The sequence below is a fragment of the Abramis brama genome, assembly GCF_963993115.1.
Source record: "Abramis brama genome assembly, chromosome: 7".
In the NCBI taxonomy this organism is placed as follows: domain Eukaryota; kingdom Metazoa; phylum Chordata; class Actinopteri; order Cypriniformes; family Leuciscidae; genus Abramis; species Abramis brama.
Genome location: NC_139969.1, coordinates 13,738,262 through 13,761,174, shown reverse-complemented (window position 1 = coordinate 13,761,174; position 22,913 = coordinate 13,738,262). Strand labels below are relative to the sequence as shown.

The 22,913-nt window shown below is 35.8% G+C and overlaps 1 protein-coding gene across 6 annotated transcripts in view; it reads right to left on the bottom strand.

Moving 5' to 3' along the window:
* Positions 1 to 22,913, bottom strand: part of LOC311086634 (myosin IXb) — a 29,916-nt gene extending 7,003 nt beyond the window's left edge. For 4 of the 6 annotated variants that reach the window (XR_014607102.1, XR_014607103.1, XM_084119604.1 and 1 more), the window contains exons 1-27: positions 22,649 to 22,900; positions 21,174 to 22,070; positions 15,623 to 15,717; positions 15,272 to 15,334; positions 15,054 to 15,153; positions 13,769 to 13,869; positions 12,982 to 13,105; positions 12,119 to 12,208; positions 11,777 to 11,893; positions 10,464 to 10,598; positions 10,237 to 10,358; positions 9,336 to 9,477; positions 9,011 to 9,206; positions 8,854 to 8,929; positions 8,620 to 8,712; positions 8,278 to 8,385; positions 8,061 to 8,100; positions 6,840 to 6,962; positions 6,529 to 6,609; positions 6,317 to 6,427; positions 5,090 to 5,212; positions 4,835 to 4,984; positions 3,775 to 3,899; positions 3,235 to 3,699; positions 2,816 to 2,903; positions 901 to 992; positions 651 to 742 (exon numbers count right to left, since the gene is read on the bottom strand). Coding sequence is in view for 4 of the 6 variants with exons in the window: in XM_084119604.1 (XP_083975730.1) it covers positions 651 to 742; positions 901 to 992; positions 2,816 to 2,903; positions 3,235 to 3,699; positions 3,775 to 3,899; positions 4,835 to 4,984; positions 5,090 to 5,212; positions 6,317 to 6,427; positions 6,529 to 6,609; positions 6,840 to 6,962; positions 8,061 to 8,100; positions 8,278 to 8,385; positions 8,620 to 8,712; positions 8,854 to 8,929; positions 9,011 to 9,206; positions 9,336 to 9,477; positions 10,237 to 10,358; positions 10,464 to 10,598; positions 11,777 to 11,893; positions 12,119 to 12,208; positions 12,982 to 13,105; positions 13,769 to 13,869; positions 15,054 to 15,153; positions 15,272 to 15,334; positions 15,623 to 15,717; positions 21,174 to 22,010 (3,889 nt within the window). In the remaining 2 variants the exon portion in view is untranslated. Of the gene's footprint in view, positions 1 to 650; positions 743 to 900; positions 993 to 2,815; positions 2,904 to 3,234; positions 3,700 to 3,774; positions 3,900 to 4,834; positions 4,985 to 5,089; positions 5,213 to 6,316; positions 6,428 to 6,528; positions 6,610 to 6,839; positions 6,963 to 8,060; positions 8,101 to 8,277; positions 8,386 to 8,619; positions 8,713 to 8,853; positions 8,930 to 9,010; positions 9,207 to 9,335; positions 9,478 to 10,236; positions 10,359 to 10,463; positions 10,599 to 11,776; positions 11,894 to 12,118; positions 12,209 to 12,981; positions 13,106 to 13,768; positions 13,870 to 15,053; positions 15,154 to 15,271; positions 15,335 to 15,622; positions 15,718 to 21,173; positions 22,071 to 22,648 lie in introns of all 6 variants that reach the window. The other 2 variants (XM_084119603.1, XM_084119605.1) reach the window with 2 other exon arrangements.

Below are 22,913 nucleotides of genomic sequence, written 5' to 3'. Positions count from 1 at the left end.
CCAGAATGTGTATGTGAAGTTTTAGCTCAAAATACCCCACAGATAGCATGTTAAAACTGTCACTTTTTGAGGGCGAGCAAAAACGCACTGTTTTTGTGTCTGTCCCTTTAAATGCAAATGAGCTGCTGCTCCCGGCACAGAGGGCTTCAACAACTCATGTCCTCTTACCTCACACACATGCACTGAAAATTTCAAAAACTTTTAGCCTTTTATGTTCAAACCGGACAAAGATGGAGAGACTCAATAAGAAGTGACAACATATATAATGCAACAGGACATTTCTGAATGGTTTGTTGATGAATTTATGTAGCTTTTGTGTAGTTATCCTCTAGTCATTGATTAGCATATTCTGTCTTGATAATCTATAAATCATGTTCAGGGTGCGGGGTTTATGTAAATTTTAGGGTTAATGATGTCAGGAATGTTGTGTAGTCCCTACCAGCCGTTTGTTGTAGTCCTTAAAAAGCAATTTCTTTATAAGAAAATATCTCCCTTTGCTTTGAACTTTGAGAATTGCAACTTTGCAGATGTTGTTTATGCTCAAACAGCAATATTACACACTAACTAAAGTTAAGAAAGTGAAATCATAATCAACCACCCCTTTAATAAATGAATGAAAGAATGAAGCAGGTCTGGGTTAATAATACAACCTAGCTCCTCTTTTTCTGCCAATGTCTTTGCCATTGTAGTATTCCCATCCTGGGGTGTCAGACGCTTCCTAAAATATTTTAGGAATCCGCGCCTACAGGATATAAACAGAAAATTTTCATTAAATTGACATGAAAGCACTTTTATGTATGATAAAATTTAAAAAACTGATAAAAACCCAAATCACATTAATGATATTTCAGGTAAAATCTAGAACAGTACAGTTCAGCAAGATGGGAAAGGACTAATCACCTTTCTGATGTGCTGGACGTTACAATTGCTTCCTCACTTGGTGATCTCCTTGAGAGACTCAAGCACCCATCGGCTTCTTCAGGCGACTGGATCTGAAAGACCAAAACATGTTAGAGATTGAAAATGATTATCATGAGACTGCAGAAAAAAATGAGGTGGTTCATTCAGCCAAATCCTGAACTTCTGATAATCACTCTAATCAAACCTACACATACTAATGATGAGATTTTACAGCATATGTCACTTTGTTACCCATAGTCCCACCATGCATTCTTTTCAGCAAAACAACCACAGACAGCTCATGAGAAAGCAAGACCACATTCAAGCGGATGCAAAACAAGTTTAGCTGACAACCATTTAGCGAAGAATGTTTTGGAATCATAATGTTCACTAATAATGCAGATTGATTGGGGTTATTTCCTTCTATCTGTGCCACCACCAGCATTAAATCTCCCACACTGCATTCCAAAATCCATGTTGACCTTTTTTGCTACGCGTTATAGAATTTCAGATATATTTCAGATTGCTGAACAAAAATCGTCTAGTATAACCTGCATAAAATCTGACAATTATTGTTAAATTAGTTAGCAAAGCTCTTCAGAGCCACAGTATCCACCATTGTGAGATCATGCTCTGTGGTAAAAAAGTAAATAAATAAGAAACTAAAACCTCACAAAACCAGATACTGGGGCTGTTAGCCAATTTTGAGGAAGTAAATGTTACAAAAACGTTAACAGAAAATAAAATGTGATTATGATAAGTAAATTCTAGCATATAATATTATAAAAAACCCAAATATAAATCCATTATATAATGATACATTTAACAACCACAACACTATTCTTATATCTATTTACTACATTCACTCATTAGCACAACTAGCGATGGCCTCAGTGTTTGTTAACGGTGTCAAATGATACAAAAAAGGTCAGAAACCAGCTTTCAGTCAGAAACATCCAAGTACAGGATCAGTCTCTGAAACGGTTCCAATATACAGTATCTAATGTTGATTCTTATGTTAGCTGTTGCGTGCAAAAGCAAGGCCCACAGCAGCTCTTATGGTCCCTTTGTAACTGGGTCAGACTTTTACCACAGTCTCTTGTACCATGCTGATACCAGACTGGTTGGGAGTGGAGGGGCTTATGGGAGGTAGGGGAAAACTCCAGTACTCCATGTCGCATAGATCCGAAACATCCAACTTCAGTCCACTGCGGGGACGTGCTAGTCGGCGCTTGTGTTTGAGGCGCTTACGGCTTTGAACCATAACCTATGCAACGTGAACCGGTTAAGGTGGGAATCCAGTTATCCATAAACACTGTAAAATAATCTATGAAATTCTCTTGATTTAAACGTTTGGGATCTGTAAGATATTTTAAATGTTCAACGTATCTTATACTCACCAAGGCTGCATTTATTACAGTAAAAATACAGTAAAAATAGTAATATTGTGAAATTTTATATTCATTTAAAATAACTGTTTTCCATTTTAATATATTTTCATTTATTCCTATGATGGCGAAGCTGAATTTTCAGCATCATTACTCCAGTGTCAGATGATCCTTCAGAAATCATTCTAATATGCTGATTTGCTGCTCAATAAAGATTTCTTATTATTATCAATGTTGGAAACTTTGTGCTGCTTAATATTAATGTGGAAAACATGATACTTTTTTCTGGATTCTTTGATGAATAGAATGTCTTTACTGTCACTTTTAATCAAATTAAATGTGTCCTCACTAAATAAAAGTATTAATTTCTTCGTAAAAAAATCTTACTGACCCCAAACGTTTGAAAGGTAGTTTATCCATATCCATACATGATAGAAATATTATATGTCAGTTTTGGGGGGCAGAAATATGCATACATTTTTTGCATCAACATATAGCATAACATTTTACATGTTTCTAATCAGTACCTCATTTTTGGATGGCGAGGAGGAGCTGTCTGACTCTGAAGAACTCATTCTGGACATATTATCCAGGGACTGAGAAATGCCAGTTTTCCTAAGAAACGGTAACAAAAAAATGAGGGATAATGTACTACCAGCCAGGCATTACCGCAAAATAAACTCAGGCAGGGTAAAAAAAAAAAAATTATAATGACCAACTGCCTGAAAAGTATAACATGACTGCTTTAAAAATAGATAATCAGACATAAATATTGATGATATTTTCAGGTATAACAGTCAAACATATAATATAGTGACATTTTACAAAATTATTTGACTACAGACTGACCAATCAGAATTAAGTACTCTAGAGAGTTGCGTAATAAAGAAAAACAACATAAAATGAGTCTTTACTTTTTAAAAAATGACCAAAATATAACTCTTACCATAAACCTAATTTCCTCTGGGTTTGAAGTCGTACTATCTCAGCATTGATGTTCTCCAAATGTGCTGCTTCACTGCTCCTCTCCTTCCATTTTTCAGGCTTCTCCTTCAACCTGGTTGTCTTGTTGCGGCGTTGTAGGTGTACAGCATTTTGAGTCTCATCAGAACCACTTTCGCACATGTTCAGTGGAAGCGACACAGGCCGAGGGAGGCCTGAAGGAGATGGTTGTCTTTCTTTATTGCCAATCTTGCCTTTATCATCTCGAGCAGGTCGGCCTTCCTTGATGCTGAGCTGTTTTGTGATTCTAGGAGTAGGTTCTATTGTAACCTTAGACTTGGTCTCGGTGTTTAACTGCAGGCTCGAATCCTCCGCTTTCTTTCGTTCAGGGGTGCGAGATTCGTCAGGCAGTGGAGGCCGTGGCTTTGGCTGACTTGGCTTGTTCAAATCGCCCAGTTCTTTTTTAGATCTGAAAAAACAATCCAAAATGACTAACATTGTTTTACCTTAAAGTAAAAAACACCCAAAGGTAACTTGGACTTACGTCTGTGCTTTGAGTTTTTCTCTCTGCTTCAAAAACTCTGCTCTCTGCTTGGACATTCGCCATGTAGCCTGGATCACAGTAGCTGCTCTGCCTCTGTATGTCTCACGCAAAAAACGCCACGATCGCTGTGAGATGAAACAGGAAAACTCTGCTCAGGTACATTATCATTTTTTGCAGGGTTTCACAACCAAGTTCACAAACCCTTTGTGGGTCAGGATGGTTCACAATAACAATAAATTAAGCCACAATGTATAATAGCATTACATAAAATGAGAATATGTTGTTAGAACATCTGTGTAATAGTGCAGGATAAATCTTAAATATTTTTGGTCTGTTTACAAGGAAGAGAAAGATACAAATGCGTACACTACTGTTAAAATGGTCGGGCTCGGGGTAAGATTTTAAAAATGTTTTGAAAAAAGTGACTTATGCTCACCAATAAAATATACTAAAAACAGGATTATTGTGAAATAAGATTACAATTTAAAATAAACTGTTTTCTACTCCAATATATTTTAAAATGTAATTGAATCCGGTGATGGCAAAACTGATTTATGTCACATGATCATGTCTTCAATGTCACATGATCCTTCAGAAGTCAATAGAAATAAACGGAGCAATTCCAAGAGGATCCTCACACCATCGGTGCTCAGGCCCTAAATGTGCCGATTTTGTGCTCAAAAAACATTTACTATTGTTATCAATGTTGAAAACTCCTTAATAGTTTTGTGGAAACCATGAGGCATTGTTTTCATTATTCTCTGATTAATAGAAAGTTCAACAGAACAGCATTTATTTGAAAGAGATATTTTGTAAGATTTTTGACTAATTTAAAATGTCCTTCCTGAATAAAGTATTCATTTATCTAAAAAAACAAACAAAAAAACATTAGAACATTAATTGAAACTTGTGAAAGGAAGCAAATAAATATATCTAGGTCACAGGGTTTCAGCTGACAAAAAAAAGGCATATGTCAAATTGTTGAGACGCATTGTTGATCTGATCGTTTTCAGACAAGGTTTTGTAAGATTAAGTCCCTAGCCAACCAAAAGAATGGTACCTGTATTTTTATAATTCCTTTCCTCTCACGCAGGTATTGTTTCCTCATCAAACAGGCACGGAACCATCTCTGCAGGATGATGATGCGCCGCATCACTTCTTTATGAAGGGCTTCTTGAAGTATTTGTCTCTCTGATTCTTTCAAAAACACCTGTGCACACAGATGAGCGGACAATTATGGAAAGTTGGAAACTTATCTGAATGCCAAATTGAGGTTGTGGATATTTCTTCAGTGAAGAGTGAAACTGAAATAAACCTTGGTTCGGCCAATCTGAAAACTGGAGCTGGGAAGTCCCATTTTCATCAGCAGGTTGGTGATATCTTCCTGGGGTGTTGATATTTCTTTTGGCAGCAGTACTCTGAACTGATCTGTAAACTCCTGCGATGACAATGTAAGATGAAACTTTTAGACATGTCTGTATAATATAAAGCAAATAATAAAATCCATTTGCCTTCATTTTCCACCAAATGTATTTTTTCATATTAACTAATATTAATAGCAGGGCTATCCTAGTGAAAAATAAATGTATTTGAAATACATTTATTTTATGCTAAGTATACTACAAATACATTTACAAATGTATGTACTTACTATAAATACCCTGCAATTGAACTTTTGGTATACTAAATTGGTATACTTAAAAGTCTACTAAATTGGAACAACTAATTTTGTACTTAATGCACTTTAGTTATCCAGAAATAGTGCTGGGGTCCAACTAAAGATATACTTTAGTATATTTGATTGTGCTAAAGTGGAACTATTGCAAGTATTCTTTAGGTACACTTTAAATATCTTGCATTTAAAGACTGATATTATACAGAGATCATACTATCCTTACTAATAGTGATATTAAACACATTTTAAGGCCTAATATCAAGAAATGTGCATTGTGCAATAAAGAAGTACTCCAAATAAAGTTTAATTATAATTATATCAGTAAGTCTCAAGTGATATGTCAGTAAATATATTAATGGATTTGTAGTATACTTATCATGAAATAAAAGTATTTTAAATACATTTTGGTATAGTTTTTTTTTTTTTCTTCCCACTAGGGTATCAATCAAATAAAACATCAAATTAAGTATGATTTACTTATTAAGTATTCAAATTAATCTCTAAAAATATCAACATCTGCTGAGAAGTCTTCAAATGAGGATGACATTAAGAGCCTTGTTTTTGCAGACCAGTAAAGCATTATATAGACATTTAAAAAAAATCAATATATGCGTAATACAGTCCACAGCAATCCATTTTGTAAGAGTCTGTTAATCTTACCTGGATTCCTCTATGTTTTCTTATTTATTTATTTGATATATTTATTAAGTTATTTAATAAAATTCAATTCCTTATTAGGAAATGTAAGTATGGGTCAGGGGGTATGATTAAATGGGTCATTTACCTGATTATTTACCCATGGACATCTGCATTAAATTGACAGTCCTAATTAATAAATATTAATTAAAAAAAGTCATGTTACACTACCTTGAAGGTGAATTTGGCTCCATAGCCAGATCTCCTAATCCGAACTGTTTGCAGCATGCCTGTGTACCTCAGCTGCTGAAGGACTAGAGCATCATCAAAGTGCATTTCCCTCTGTAAACACATTCACCAACATATAAAAGGAGGATGATCCATCACCTAATTAATACACATAATAGATTAATCACAAAACATACAATAGCTCTCCACCATACCTTATCACCATTTGATCTGATACAGCGGACAAAGAACGGTTCTGCTTTCCTCAGGGTTTCCAACAGCTTGTTTAGAGATGCCTGGACAGTATAATACATTAAATCATGTGACTCATTGATTTGTCCATCAGCATCCATTAAACCCCTGCAAATCATATCAAAACCTCCCCACAGCTTCGGGGGTCTGAACCTTTTATCTAATTTACAACTACAACAAAAGAGGCTTTCACACAGAGATGGAACAAACCAATCCTGAGCCCTATGACGAAGGAGCGTATGCTTTCCACACTTAGATAATGATGATACTGAACCTGGAACTGAGCGCTGATGCTCGGAGGTTTCTTCTTGGTGTGCAGATGGAGCAGGGACCTGGTTGCTCGGTTGTGCTGCGTGAGGGCCATGATGAACTTCAGAGAGTGTGAATCTATGAGATTCTGTATAGTAAAACAAAAGAATAACATTTGATGCAATCGCTCACATTTCAAAATATAATCAAGTAAACTAATACAGATATAATGAACAATCATTTATTTTATTTTTTTACATTTTCTGAAGTGGGTCTCGCCCATTTACAACTCGGCACCTTGATGCTAGGGTTTTCTGGGTAGTTGCCAGGGCGTTGCTATGCAGTTGCCTAGTTTGCCAGCATGTTGCTGTGTGGTTGCTAGGGCATTGCTTGCTGGTTACTCATTGGACCAAGTCTTTGATATTCTTCTCACTAAACACATTTTGGGTGCCTTTGTAATATACTTACCAATCGAATTTTGGATATACCTGATTTAATTTGTTTCTTACGATTCTACAAAACTTGTGATCAAATGTTTTCTATTTTAATACATTTTAAAAGTGTAATTTATTTCCGTGATGACAAAGCTGAAGTTTCAGCAGCCACCCCTCCAGTCTTCAGTGTCACATGACCCTTCAGTAATAATTCTAATATACTGATTTGGTGCTCAGGAAACATTTATTATTACATTTTCACTGCTTATTACGTTAACAACATGATCAATTATTGAAAAGTTTTTGTGGAAACCATGATACACAAGTTACATTTATTTGACATAGAAAGTTTAGTAACAATGTATACATACTAACAGTCACTTTTGATCAAATTTAAACGTCACCCAAAAATGAAAATTCTGTCATCATTTACTCACCCCCAAGTTGTTCCAACACTGTATGAGTTTCTTTCTTCTGTTGAACACAAACATATTTATTTTGAAGTATATGGGAAACCAAACAGGCCCAATGCCCCATTGACTCCTATAGTATGAAAAAAAAAAATACTATGGAAGTCAATGGCTACCGTCAACTGTTTGGTTACCAAAATATCTTCTAATCTTCAAAATATATTTTGTGTTCAGAAGAAGACAGACATTAATACGGTTTTGGAACAACTTGAGGGTGAGTAAATGATGACAGAATTTTCATTTTTGCGTGAACTATCCCTTTAAAGCATTTCTGCTGAATTCAAGTATTAAACTCACAACTCACAAGCAAAAACCACAACAAGGACTGATTCATGAATTTACCTTAGGAATTAGCTGCTTGTGTCTGTTTGGCCTGTTCCTCCTAGAAAGTAGTAACATATAATTAAGATTTGATTACAATTAAGATTTGGGGAAAAAACAGAGCAGAATATCCCATTTGATTTTGTCCCAATTAAATTGCACATAATAAGCACAAGCTGAGACAGAGAGCAGTAGTGCCGCCACAGACAGATGGTCACAGAACATGTGTCCCACTCACTGAAGGAAGAGACGAGACTTCCTCACAGAAATTGTGGACAGACGCAGCTTGTGAGGAACTTCACCACCAAACTGCGTTAGGGAGTGGAGAACTTTGGCATGCAATTCCCTGATTCGCCCCAACCCCAAATCAGAAAAAAAGTTTAGAAAGGAGATAAATACTAAAAACACAATAAAATAAAAACAATAGGGAGTAAACAGCCGAAATTAGTTAGTTCAATCACCCATTTCACAGAAAATGCATGCAGTAACCTCAATTAGATTATTAATCCACAGAAGGAAATCATCATCAAATCAAGAAGAACCCAAGCTCAGTAAGTTCCTCGAGTGATGGTGAACTTACTTCTTATTTTCAAATGTTGCAAAAATGTCCTCAAATGCTTCAAGTGGACCCTCTTCAGAACGATCAAAGGAAAAGTCAATCAAAGACTTCTGGCTGCAGAGAACAAGTTGCAATTATAAGCAGTTGAACTGTCATTTGTATGGAGCAAACTTAAAACAAACACGTTCATTTGGCATAAATCCATTGTTCCATCAAGAGGTCATACGTCTACAGGAACCGATCCAGTCCATTTACCTCTTTAGATTCCCTATCTGAGTGCTGGGTCTCCTCATTTCCCCAAGAGAACGTCTGGAGTAGCGCTTGACCTGATCTGATAGGGAAACAAACATGTTAAATCAATGATAATCCACTTCTGGAAGCTGTAAGTAAAAAGGTATTAGTAGATCGTAACCTGGATGTTTTTCCGCCCAGCTGCGTCCTGCCTCGTTAAACACGGCCAGTGTGCGTATCGTGGCCCTGAGGATGCCCCATCTGAACACAGCCACTGGATTAGCCCCGATCAGCTGGCGCAGGTAACTGCACTCACTACTACGAAGCAACGCAACAATATCTGGCCTCATGTGGTCTGTGTTCTTCTCTCTGAAGTCCTATAGGGCAGGAACATCACAAATGCTTCTCAGTATTGTTTTCCCACCATAGACACATCATTTGTAACACAACTACACTCCAAATGTTTGTGCAAAGGGAAAGTTTAGTTTCAGGGTCTGTTCCTTTACCTTTATCTGGTATTTGACCTTGCCAGCAAAATGCCGAATGACAAAGGCTGGTTCCCGCACTGGGGTCTGCACAAAGAACGCGTTGTCCTGGTGCTGCTGCTTAAACTTCTCTAGAAGAGTGCTATCTGTGGCTTGAGGAAAACTAGAGAGGCCATAACACTGAATATTAACTAATGGACTACTAAAAAAACACATTAGCGATTAGATGCATACTAATTCACATACTGTATTATACATTCTAAATAGCTTTCCAGATCCAATTCAAGTAGTGGATCAGCAGATGATTTCCTTTTTCCGGTGGATTTCAAAAGTGTGCATATGCTTTTAACAATATACAATATTTATGTATTTCTATCCATTAAGAGGAATCATGATTTTAAAGTAGATTGAAAATGTGTAATATAAGTAGTAAAAAAGTAAAATCTACTGTCTTTCCACTAAAGAAAATTACATTTTATGTACAAATAATACAATGCATATGCATTGCTTTATGGCAGTGTTTCTCAATTTAAGTCCTCGGGACACACCTCCCAGAATGAGTCCGATTCTTCTCTATTTAACACACTAAGGGCCAGATTAACTAACAGTTTGCACCAGCCTGCTTACTAAAGAAACGCAGTGAACAATTAGCACTGAACAGGCGTGGACAGGGTTATTTTTGTGACTGACCTTATTGATCATATGCATTTGTAGGAGTTTCCCTTTCAGACACAAAATTTATGGGAGGAGAGTTTTTAAATGAATCACTTAAGGTGATTTACTAAGGTTTGCTCTAGTCAGTTTACTGGTATTTGCACCATTATTTACAGTCCAAAAAAAAGTCTTAAACCAGACGCTAATTCTGATAGGTGGGTCCCCAGGACTAGAGTTGAGAAACACTGGTTCATGGGATGGTACTCACTTGCTCTCCTCGTCAAGCAGGTAAAACAGCCCGGTGGGCTTCTTGCTGAAGAGACTGATGCAGCCAATGTTGTCAGGGTAGTCAACAGTGTGCCATGTGATTCCCTCTGCCATGTACTCCTCCTAAAACACAATGCAAGCATGAGCAGATGTACACTGAGCTTCAGACATTCCTGTCCACCATGATTAAAGGAAACATCGAAGTACAACTCAGATGTCATAACTCACTTGTTCGAGGGTAAATATGCGCTGATTGCAGTAATACTGTAGTTGCTCATTAGCATAATTAATGCAGAACTGTTCAAAGCTGTTTATCTTGAAATCCTCAAATCCAAATATGTCCAGTACACCAATGGATAAGCACTGTGAGGAACAGAATAAAATGAAAATATAATGATAATAGTAATAAAATACAATGTCAAAGTAGATGCTTTCAGTTTGCCACTTTTGTAAAAATACAAAAACAGTAATATTGTTAAATATTATGACAATTTAAAATAACTTTTCTATTTTCATATATTTTGAAATGTATTTTTTCCTGTTATCAAAGCTGCATTTTCAGCATCATTACTACAGTCTTCAGTGTCACATGACCCTTCAAAAATCATTCTAATATACAGATTTGAATACTCAAAAAACATGAATTATTATTATCAATGTTGAAAACAATGTACAATTTTTTTTTCAGGATTCTTTAATGAATAGAAAGTTCAAAAGAACATCATTTATTGAAATAGAATCTTTTGTAACATTAGAAACGTCTTTACTGTAATTTTTGATCAATTTAATTCATCCTTGATGAATAAAAGTATTGATTTATTTTATTTCTCCCCCCCCCCAAAAAATAAATAAAAATTCTTACTGACCCCAAACTTTTGAACAGTAGTGTTTAATGTTACAAAAGCTCTCTATTTCAGATAAATGCTGATCTTTTGAACTTTCTATTCATCAAAGAATCCTGAAATAAAAATGTAAATAACTGTTTTCAACATTGATAATAATGATAATGTTTCTTGACCATCAAATCATCATATTAGAATGATTTCTGAAGAATCGTGTGACACTGAAAACTGGAGTAATGAAAATTCAGCTTTGATCACAGGAATAAATTACACTTTACTATATATTCACATAGATAATATTTCACAATATTACAGTTTTTTTTTTTTTTTTTATCAAATAAACGCAGCCTTGGTGAGCAGAAGAGACTTCTTTTAAAAACATTAAAAATCTTACCGATCCAAAACTTTTGATTTGTAGTGTATATTATATAGAATAATAACGATATAAATTTAAAGATTAGATTAATTTTAATTCAAACACTGATCTTGTATAGTAACAATAACAGTCATAATAGTAATAGTAATAATAATATTGAATTTTGTGTGTGTGTGTGTGTGTGTGTGTGTGTGTATATATATATATGTCATATACACATCATATACACAATTATATATAATAGGTAGTAAACAGCTGAAATTAGTCAAATATATCAAATTTTATATATTCAAATACATAAATTATTTCGACAGAATTCATACCGGGACAGACTCCTCCAAATCTCTCTTGTTGAGTAGAGAATGGTTGATTCGCAGGACAATCCAGTCAAACAGGGCACTGTACAGAGACTTGGCCATAGAGTCTCTGGCAGTGATGGCCTAAAGACATGACAATGTTTGAACATGAGGTCAGCAGATTCTTAGAGTACAGAAATGAAGAAAGACAAATGGAGAAGATAGAGCAACAAGGGACCTCTTCAAACAGCTGACTTCACACATAAGGTATGATAGATATGCACTTAACACATGACTAGTCATGAATGAATGGTACAGAGTAGAAAATGTCATCATTTTCACCACCCAACACATTATAGATGAAGTTACCTCACTGAGGCTGTAAGGCAGAATTAGTGTGTCATTAGCAGTCATTGCTTTCCTTGTAGTCAATGCTTCCACAAGCAGCTCCACTTTAACCTGTAATTTAAGAGCAATTATAGAAAATCAAAAGATAACACTTTATATCAACGGTCCACTTTAGACAATCTACTAACTATAAGTAACTTTGCAACTACATGTCAACTAACTCTTACTAGAAGTCTAGTATACTGTCTGCTTAATATCTGCAAAGTAAGCTTTATTTGGATGCTTCCCCAACAGATATTCTACTGACTAGAAGCAAGTTTGCAACTAAATGTCAACTTATTCTACTAACCCGAACCCTATCCCTAACCTAACAGTCTACTAATACTCCAATGAGAATTAGTTGACATGTAGTTGCAGTTACTTAGTAGAGTGTCTAAAGTGGACCATCGAAATAAAGTGTAACCAAACATACATTATGGTAATAAAGACACATTTGAACATAGGATGACAGAAATCTGTCACAGAGTGTGTAATTCTTTAAATGACAGCCAAATAACAACTTAAAAAGTGTCAAATGGGAAAAGGATTCCTACTGGAAAATTGGAAAGACAATCCAAAAGAATCCAAATGGACCGATCTACTAAGAGTCCTCTAAAAGTAATGATACAACTGGTTGAAAGATGATGTATTTGTTCACCATGCAGTGATGGTGTTCAGGTTAATCAACATATGTCACTGCACAGCATTTCCAAAGAATTGTGAGCATTAAACTATTTAAAGTATTTCTAATTCTGTGTGGTTTACCACAATAACCAGTAGGAGGAACAGAATGTCAGCCTAATTTAAACAGAATTTATATTGAACATTAAAGAAGCCAGTGGTACCTTGAGAAGGTCAGAGACAGCTGAAAGGACATGATCTGGCCCAACTTTAAGACACTCGCCAACATCTTTTGGCTCATATGTCACATTACCCAGGTACAGAATGGCAGAGAGCACAGAGAATATCCTGAAAAAGAGCATCAAACATTGCACCACATTAAATCCAAAATATATTTATTTTCTTTGTAAGGTGCCTAAAATAAAACATTTCTAAGCTACATGATATAACCATGGTACGTTTTGGTAATTGTAGGTAATTTTACATTGTGAATCATATGGCACATGGGAATGCATCTTAAATATAACTGAATAAGTTAGTATTTTGTTCAAATAATTACATTTCTAACTAAAATAAATAATAATTAGTTGCCAGAACATTTAACACTGAAACTGCTGTTCCTTGGAAGACAGTTTATAATGATCTAAATGTGTCAGATCTGACATTATTGCACTCTGTACGTCATGGCCAAAAGAGCACAGTGCATATTGAAAGTCTTGATGCATTTTCCCCCTCCATGACAAGCACAGACTTGTTTCAGAGCAGAATTCTTCATTTGCTAGTCATGCATACAGATGGTAATTTTTCAGCAGTGTGACTTAATCCCTCCAGGAAAAACCTAATTAAACACCATAAATCTTATTCACATGGAAGTATTCTGTATTTATAGATATCTAATTGTAAATGTAATGTTTTAGCAGGGCTGAATAAACATTATAGATTACACATAATCCAAAAATAAAATGTGTGTTAATAAACATTATTATGTACTTGAAAACATTTTTCACTTACTGTTTTTTGGTCGGAGGCAGAAAACCGACCATCTCCATGGCCTGATGAAGTCTCCTGAATTCATGTTTCATTTCTGCTTGATCCTCCAAAATCGGTATTTCCTGTGAGGTGTAAACATAGAAGAGTGAACAAATAAAAAAAACATAAAAAAACATAAGACAATTGTTGACATACAGTTTATGCATAAACAGCTATACAATTAACATGGACAGGAAAGCCCAGAAAATTTAGTCTTGGAAGAATGATCATTCTCAGGAAAAGAAATGGTCCTTTTCTCAGGACAAAAATCTGACAAGCTCAAGAAGAGGTCTCCATTTCCTCTCCATTTAATGTCATTGTTGCTCCGAAGACAATTGAGAGCATCATGAATTATTGAATGAGTCCTATTATGCTTTTCCACTTTTTCAACTTAAGCCATTGTGTAATGTTGCTGTTAGAGCATAAAATATCTGCAAGGTTACAAAGCTCAAAGTCCACTCTAAAAGGAGATATTTTATTTAACAGAATCCACTTTTCAAGAACTACAATGAACGTCTCGTTTGGACTACAACGCGATTTTTCCGGATCATATGAAGTGACAGTGTTACTCATTTAAATAATCCACGCCCACGGAATACACAAAAAAAAGGGGGGCTGAGGACTGGTTGAGCAGCGCTAGAGAAGATAAACAGTGTTGCTGCTATGTCTATGTATTTTCCCACCCCAGTTCCAAAACCCCATTGTTTGGCAATCTTAAAACGGACAAACTTACAGTGGCTAAAATGTATTTTTAACAGTGCTCCTGAACATTGTAACCATGTTTTTTTTTACCAATTACACTTTGTATTACCTTAGTTTTCCGACAAATATCACGATTAAATGGTGGATAACATTGTATCAATAACGTATACGAAAATTACAAAAAACATACCACTCTGAAACGTCCTGTTAACGCGAATGAAATCAGTTCTGCACGATCCTCTTGTTCCTTAACATTGTCGTAAACAACTAAATCGGGCTCAAATTGGTTTGAAATTCACGCCATATACTTAATATTTAAACTCGCAGTTGTCGAATGCGGGACATTTTCCGAACATGCACTACACAGTGCCAATCACAACACACTGGGCCAGCTAACCAATCACAGCACATTTTGTATTTCGGAAGGAGGGGCTTCATTTTTTGAACAATCAAGCATGAAAACATATTCTAGTACACCCCAAAAACAAAATCAAGTCTTCGTAAAAGGGCATAATAGGACCCCTTTAAGAAACACTGATTCTTAGTGACGGCTGTTCTGAGTTACTTGTTCGAGGTAGTGGTAGTCTTCAGGCTGCAGGAGCTTGAACTCATCTCTCTCCTCTTCTGAGGCCCCAATCAAAAGATAGTAAAAAACATGGTAATTCCTGCAGGTTAGATAACAAACAGGCATGGAATTCATGTTGTTGCGATACATTTTTTCACATCTCCGACACTTTTAATTCAAATGTAAAATGTATAACGATTTTCCTTTTTTTTTTTTACCTTTCAGTTTTTCCTCTGGATACGAGACGGCATTTCTCTAGTAAATACTTCTCAACCACAGCCCTGAAACATTGAGCAAACAGTATTAGAAATTTCAGATCAATTCTGGCATGTAATTTTTTGTCTTTGTCAATTTTTTTTGAAGAGAGTAGAGAAAAGGGGGAATGATATCATAAAATGTAATATGGTGGATCTTAACCTGAATTAACAGAATGAGCATCACAGCTCAACATTTATTTTACATTAATAAATAAACATTTCCTCATTAGATAAAATGCATTTGTCATCATGTTCAGCTGTGGGTGTTCTGGTGTGTGAAGAAGATAGGCAGAAGTAGACAAGATGACTCACCCTCTCACAATGCCACTTTCCAGATAATTCACTTGAATGAACTTTCCAAAGCGGCTCGAGTTATTGTTGTATGCAGTTTTAGCATTGCCAAAGGCCTGAGGAGACCAAAGATAAATGTATCAGATAGGCAAATTTGTTTTGAGGAAACAGACAAATATTTCAGACTAAAACAAAAACCCCACTGATATCTGGTCTTCATGAATGCTGACAGACAACTCTTGACCAATTACTGACAATAGATTATCATTATTATTGGTTGCTCAACTACACAGTACGTTGACATAGATAATCTGTCTATGACAAGAATTTAATAGAAAAAAATGTAGTGGGTAGCACAGAGCTCCTTTTTATATCACCCACAGGAACCACAAACATGTATGAGTGGAACACAAAATAAAATGGTTTGAAGACTCTCTTTAACCACCCTTTTCGATACAATGAAAACATGTGACCAGGGGCTGCCAACCTCTGAAAATTGACCCCCCCAAAACAAAAACAAAAACAAAAAAACCATAAAAGCACTACTTAAAATTCCTACTAATAAAAAGTCGTATGAAGTTATATGATAGCTGTGTGTGAATAACAGACCAAAAATCATTATTCAGTGAACATCTTGGTTTCTCTCTTTTTTCCAGAACGTTGCAGAAAGTTGCAGTTTTTGAGAAATCATATTTAATAATGTTATTTGTGCAGCTAAAGGTGGAATACATTACACACTGCAGCTTTTAAAACTAAACATTCTTTAGAAGGACTTTGACATGTGAACATGTACCAACAGGTTTTCACACTGCTCTCTATTGATTCTCAATATGTGCATACTTTCAACACGATATGTGTCATTACCATCATTCAGGACTTTATCCTATAGTAAACATGTTTTTATACAAATAGTTTCCTTGTCCCACTTCCATGTTCAAATTGTGTAGAAAGACAAATACTGAGGAAAGAAGGTCATAAAACACCAGAATAGAGAGAATAGAAAAAGATGTTACTTCTGTCAAATGATACGTTTTTATACGATGGCTTGACAGAGCCTGTCTTGACATGCTGACGTACGCCGACTCGTTTTGGTATTCTGACAAAGCCAACACCCAGGGCTTCTACACATGAAACAGAAAAATTAGGTCACCCAAAAATGAAAACTCTATAATCATTTACTCACCCTCATGTTGTTCACAACCCATAAAACTTTCGTTAATCTTTGAAAAACAAATGAAGATATTTTTTATGAAATCTGAGAGATTTCTGTTTTTCAATTGAAAGTCCATTCAACTAAAACTCTGATGATTCAAAATGTTTATAAAGTGATCATGTCTCTTTAAAAGACTCGGATTAAACAGCTCGATTCATATGGATTTATTTATCTCTTTATGAACGTTTGTCAGAGTTTTGGGTGAATAGACTTTCAATGGAGGGACATAACTCTCTCAGATTTCAATAAAAAATGCCTTAATGTTTCAAAGATGAACGGAAGTCTGGGTTCGGAATTACATGAGAGTAAGTAATTGATGACACTGATGACAACTGATGAACTATCTCTTTAAGAGCTCAACAACAAGGCCTAGATTCAGTGCTGTACATATTGATATTGAACAGCTGTTATGTGTTCTCTTCCCCCAGAGCTCTCTTATTCCTTTCACACTGGAGAAATAAACGGACAAAGATCACAACCGCACTCCTCAGATGTCATAACAGAGCATTGGCCTCTTACAACTATCAAATGAAACTGAAAACTGAAAAAATAGACTCTCACTCAAAGTTCATTGAAAGTGAGAGTAAAAATTCAGTGCAAATGCAACAAATTTTACTCTCAAGATATGATGACCCAGTTTTTTGTGACCCATTTTTGTTTCTCAAACATCTGTTCAGTACGTTTCCAACACTATATAGATTTGTACATTTTAAGAAGTAAAAGTAATAGGAGTTTGTCCCCACAAAAGAGTTGCACATGGTTTCTAGCACATTGCTATGCAGTTGGTAAGTCTTTTTTAGAATGTTGTTAAAGAGTTGCTAGAGTGTTCTACATGGTTAATACTTTACTCGAGTCTGAAAAAAAAAAATCTCTCCTCAATAAGTCTCATGATTTGAGACATAATTCATGTCTGTAGATCAAACTTGCAGCAGTAAGTTTAAGACATAGGCTAATGGGAAAACATTCTAATGCTAAATAACTAATATATATATATATATATATATATATATATATATATATATATATATATATATATATATATATATATATATATATATATATATATATATATATATATATATATATATATAAATAAAAAGATGCTTGCCTTGCCCAAAATGTCCACCACATATATGCCACCCACATTGCCTATATCTGGCTCTATTTCAGACATATCTCTTCTTATTTTCTTGCAAACGGGCTGCTAAAACAGGACTACCAAGTCAATTTCATAGCATTTAGAGTTTTAGAATAAGTATGAATGCCTAAATGGAACAAATGCGCTGGTAATGGATTTTTAATGATGAACTCTCTACAGTGGAGTTGAGCTATACAATTCCATTATCTGTACTAAGTGCTAAGCTGTCTGAATCAAAATATAAAACACAATTTCCAAGGAGGTGGAGTCTCTAGCGTTGATGCATAATAGTTCAACAGTAGTACATGTGTAAATAACACTGCCAGCCAAACAATGTGCATATTGTTAGAGGAGTACACCACGTGAAGGCAATAGCCTACGCAAAGGTCTCTATGAATTAGTGAAGTGGAATACAGGCACAGGTTAGGTGTTTTTGATTCAACAAAACCAAAAGCAGAGACCACAGAACCCATCATGAAGCAAGCAACTCATATTTAAAAGTACCAAAAAGTATCATAGCACCACTACCACAGTTTTTTTTTGTTTTTTGTTTTTTTTTACCTTTACAATAAATTTATTCAGCTGGAGGACCTTTTATATACAATAAATGGACTTAAAGGGATATTTTACCCAAAAATGAAAATTGTGTTATTTGCTCACCCTCAAGTTGTTCCAAACCTGTATGAGTTGCTTTCTTGTGTTGAACACAAAAGAAGATATTTTGAGAGAAACTCACACAGGTTTGGAACAACTTGGGGTGAGTAAACCATGACAGAATTTTCATTTTTGGGTGAACTATACCTTTAATAACAGTATGTGCATTCCCTGAAAATGTAACTTGCTTTGCTAGCATTATGCTCAACCAGGAACAATATCATGGTATTTCTTAATATTTTTGTTGATAGTGTGATACATTTTTTCAGGATCCATTGATGAATAGAGAATTCAAACGAACAGCATTTATTTAAAAATGGACATTTTTGTAACATTGCAAATGTCTTTACTGTAACTTTTGATCAGTTTAATGCATCCTTGCTGAATAAAAGTATCAATCTTTTGAACGGTTGTGTATCACCGTAAGGTACCTAATCTGGGAACAACAGGACTTTAATGACTCATTTCAAGTGGATCTTTTATTTATAATTTATGAGATCCAATTATCATCTAATATATTTGTTTAAATAATAATTCTCATCAAATATTAATGGTCACAACTTCAACATATTACCATACGTTTTTAACAGTCTCAATCTGCTTGCTTGTTTTGCTTCCTTTAGCTATAACACAAAAACCTAACCTAATGTTCTTTTCCATCCCTCTTTATAAGAAATTCTATTTTAAATCTCCAAGGCATAACACAAGTCGCTTGTTCCTCTTAACCATTTACTTTCTTTGTAAGCAAAACTGCAGAAGTGAGAGGGGCGTGGACTTGTTGATAAAAGAAAGCTTTTAAGAAAAAACAGAGAACTTGTTTGACCGGTTTCGGATCAGATTGAGAATCCCAGTTGGTCAGTGCATGACAAACGGTGACTGACAGCTCAGTTTAAGGGGGCGGGACTTCAGGCCACAGTAAAGAAAACCCATGAATTATGAACTATTTCCTCAGCAGAACTTCACTATCACATTAGCACTAGCACACTTCATACTAAATTCTGAACAGGAAATGTAGGAAGTGGACTGTTCAGAAATTGTACCAAACTTGTAATGAACACATTGTATAAACAGTGGAAAAACTTAAACTCCTGAGAGTGTTGTGAATTTACTTCATTGTTTATGTATTAACAATGGTAACACCTAAAAATATCAGTGTGTTGAAACCCTTAAACTGCGACTCAGTGTGATTCATGATCTACAGTGTCTATTTAAAGTGCTCAAGGAGACAGAGGTCTGTTCGGAGTCCCCTTTTCCCTGGGAGATGCAGAGGAAGTGATGTGAAAGTCCCCCTGCATGTGGCGTGGCCGAATGGTTTCTAGATCCTTATTTGACCATGCTTAAGGGAGGAAAGGGGAAACCATTCTTACACAATTTGTTGCATTTGATTGAAGGAGAGTATCAAATTTTCAGTCATCAACATGAACATCTAAAATCGTGCATAATACGAGATGACAAGCCATTTCCTGCACAGAGGTCATAATTTCCGCCCGAAAGACACTCTTTATCAGTATCAAGATACAGAGATGTGTCGAGCAACCCAATAATAAATCATGAGACCACAGTTACACACAAGATACAGAGTGCACAAGAAAAAAAAAAAACTAAAGTAGTTGATCTTATCCCATTTGTTCGGGTGTTTCTTCAACTTCAGGCACTTTTTTGTCCTGGGGTAGATTTTTATTAAAAATTGTATTAGAAATTAGAAATGTTGCCTTGGCAAATACCTGAAATAAATAAGTTTGATTACTAATAACTAAAGCTGAAATAAAAATAAATTAAAGCTATATAGAAATATTTTTTAAATAAAATATGGGGGAAAAAAAAGAAGAATAAAATGACAAAAGAAAATGTAAATAAAATAAAAATAAAATGGAAATGGAAAATTTTAAAAATAAAAGCTAAATATTAATAATAATACTGAGAATAAAACTGACCTGGACACTGAAAATTGTATTCAATATTGCGTATAAAGGATACAAAAAATGCTAGCTGTGAAATGAGCATTAGCGAGACATAGGGGAGCGTCTCAAGTTTGAGTTCAAGACGATATTTCCATGGTCATGGTCTTGTCATGGACCCAGACTCTGTCTAGATTTTGACTCAACCTTCTATTGGTCTCAGCCTAGACTTAAGGTGATGATACACGGGGGAACTTTTTTGAGCAATGATGCTTGGGCACTTCCCATTGAGAACAGCCAACAAATTTCTATCTGGATACTTTAGATCGGTCGTAGGCCCTGTGTCTCACCTGTTTGCCCGTTTATGGCAACATTGCCCAGCAACATTGCTTAAAAAGTTGTGCAAAACCCAGTGCATCATTTGAAATGTGGTGGAAATGTCTCTTGAAGTGCAAAATAGCCCATAGTTGAAGAAACAGCATTTATTGCTGAACCCTGAACAAGGCTACCATTCATCCAAAGCACATAATCCTCGTAAAACAGCAATTACATCAGAGTCTCAAAATAACTTACCATCTTACATCCTTTCTTGGTTTCCTATTTCAACTAGATTGCTACCTTCAAAGTAGGAAATGAACAGTGATAAAACCTCAAACCTACAGAACTCACCTCAAGCACAGGGCCTGCCCCCAAGATAGTTCGTTCCACTCCACTAGTATAGCCCTTCTGACTGAGGGCAGTCAGGCAGTGAATAAGGAAGTTGGTGCTTTGGGTTTTACCAGAACCACTCTCTCCAGAGATGACGATGCACTGGTTAACCTGTTTGTTCAGCATTGTGTGGAAGGCTGCATCCGCAATAGCAAAGACGTGAGGTTCTAGCTTGCCCAGCGTGTGGTTCTCATACATCTTGACATATCTGGGATTGTAGATGGTGAGAAACTTGAAGGGGTTGACGGCGATAAGAATGTTGCTCGCAAATGTGTAGATCTTCTGATTCTGGAAGCGATGTCGTAGGGTTCCCAAGATGCTCTCCTCTGTCAGCTCAGGGAGGTTACATAAATCGTCATATTCCTGAGGCTGCTGTGCAACGAAACCCCGAGTCACAAGTCCCTGAGCTACTTTTTCTTGCTGTACAGACGTCATGACGTCATACTGGATGGATCCATCCTTGCATCCCTCTTGAAGGGCGAAATAGTATCCATCACTTTTAGGGTGCTTATCTTGGGCCTTTCTAGGCCAGAGCAGGACTCTATGAACAGGCAGATCGCTTGCTTGAAGGACCCACTCCTCTCCACCGTACTCTTGGACCTCCACGAGGATGTAAGGCTTGGATGTGTCCAAGCCAAGTGTGGTGAGAGCCATCTTGATGACAGTGGCAACTGTTGCCTCTTTTGGGACCCTGAGGATGCATCCTTGCCCAGGTTTGATGGATAACCTGGGGTAAATTTGCAGAGTGTGGACCGTTTCATCCTGGCAGCTTGTACCCTTGCAGTTGGTGACATTCATTCTTTAAACACGCAAACATGCATCAGCATACCGCAGTGCACAGTACAGCATGATAAGGATCTGGTGAAGAAAGAATGCAAGTCTGAGCGAGAAACAGCAGTCAGCCCACCAGTGCATACGTGTACAAACTTGTCTAATATGGGAACTGTTAGCAGTTTATAAATAAGCATAAACTGTGACACAAACAAAATTAAACAGTTTTAATTTAATAATAAACAAAATATTTTCAACTCCAGCATTTAAGTAGCCTACTGCTGTTTATATTTATATTTGTATCTATGCTTTACTATTTTTCTCTGTCTATTAGGTTGATTATTTCCTAAATGTTCGGAACATAGAAAGGCACAGGTTTTGTTATTATATTTTTTGTATAATATATCATTATTATTATTTTGATTTTTAAAGAAAAATACAAATGTACAAAATCCATCCTGGCATAGCAAATGTATTTCAATATATTTTAAAAAGCGCAATAAAAAACGCATCCAATAATCAACAAACAAGAGACAAACGTCAGACAAACTATCTTTACCTTTATCTACTTACAGTTAAGACAATCTGACTATAGTTGTCTTTTAAGAGATTGGCAATTAAAAACTTGAAAGTAGTCTATATCAAAATAACAACAATAAATTTACCTGCTTCAAAACACCCTCGTTTAGTTCCACAGCGGAGTCCTTTCCAACATGGGAAAAATCCTGTCGTGCTTTCCAAACTAAACTAGTAAACTAGTAAAAGCCGTCCATCTGCATTACTACGTAACCGGACACGATAAACCGACATACAGGGCACAGGTAAAACAATTAAGAGTCTGTTAACACCAAACGTGACTAACACGGAGAAATAAACAAGGAAGACTAGTATCTCGCCTCCAGAATGTTGACGACACTGGAGGCTTGTTAC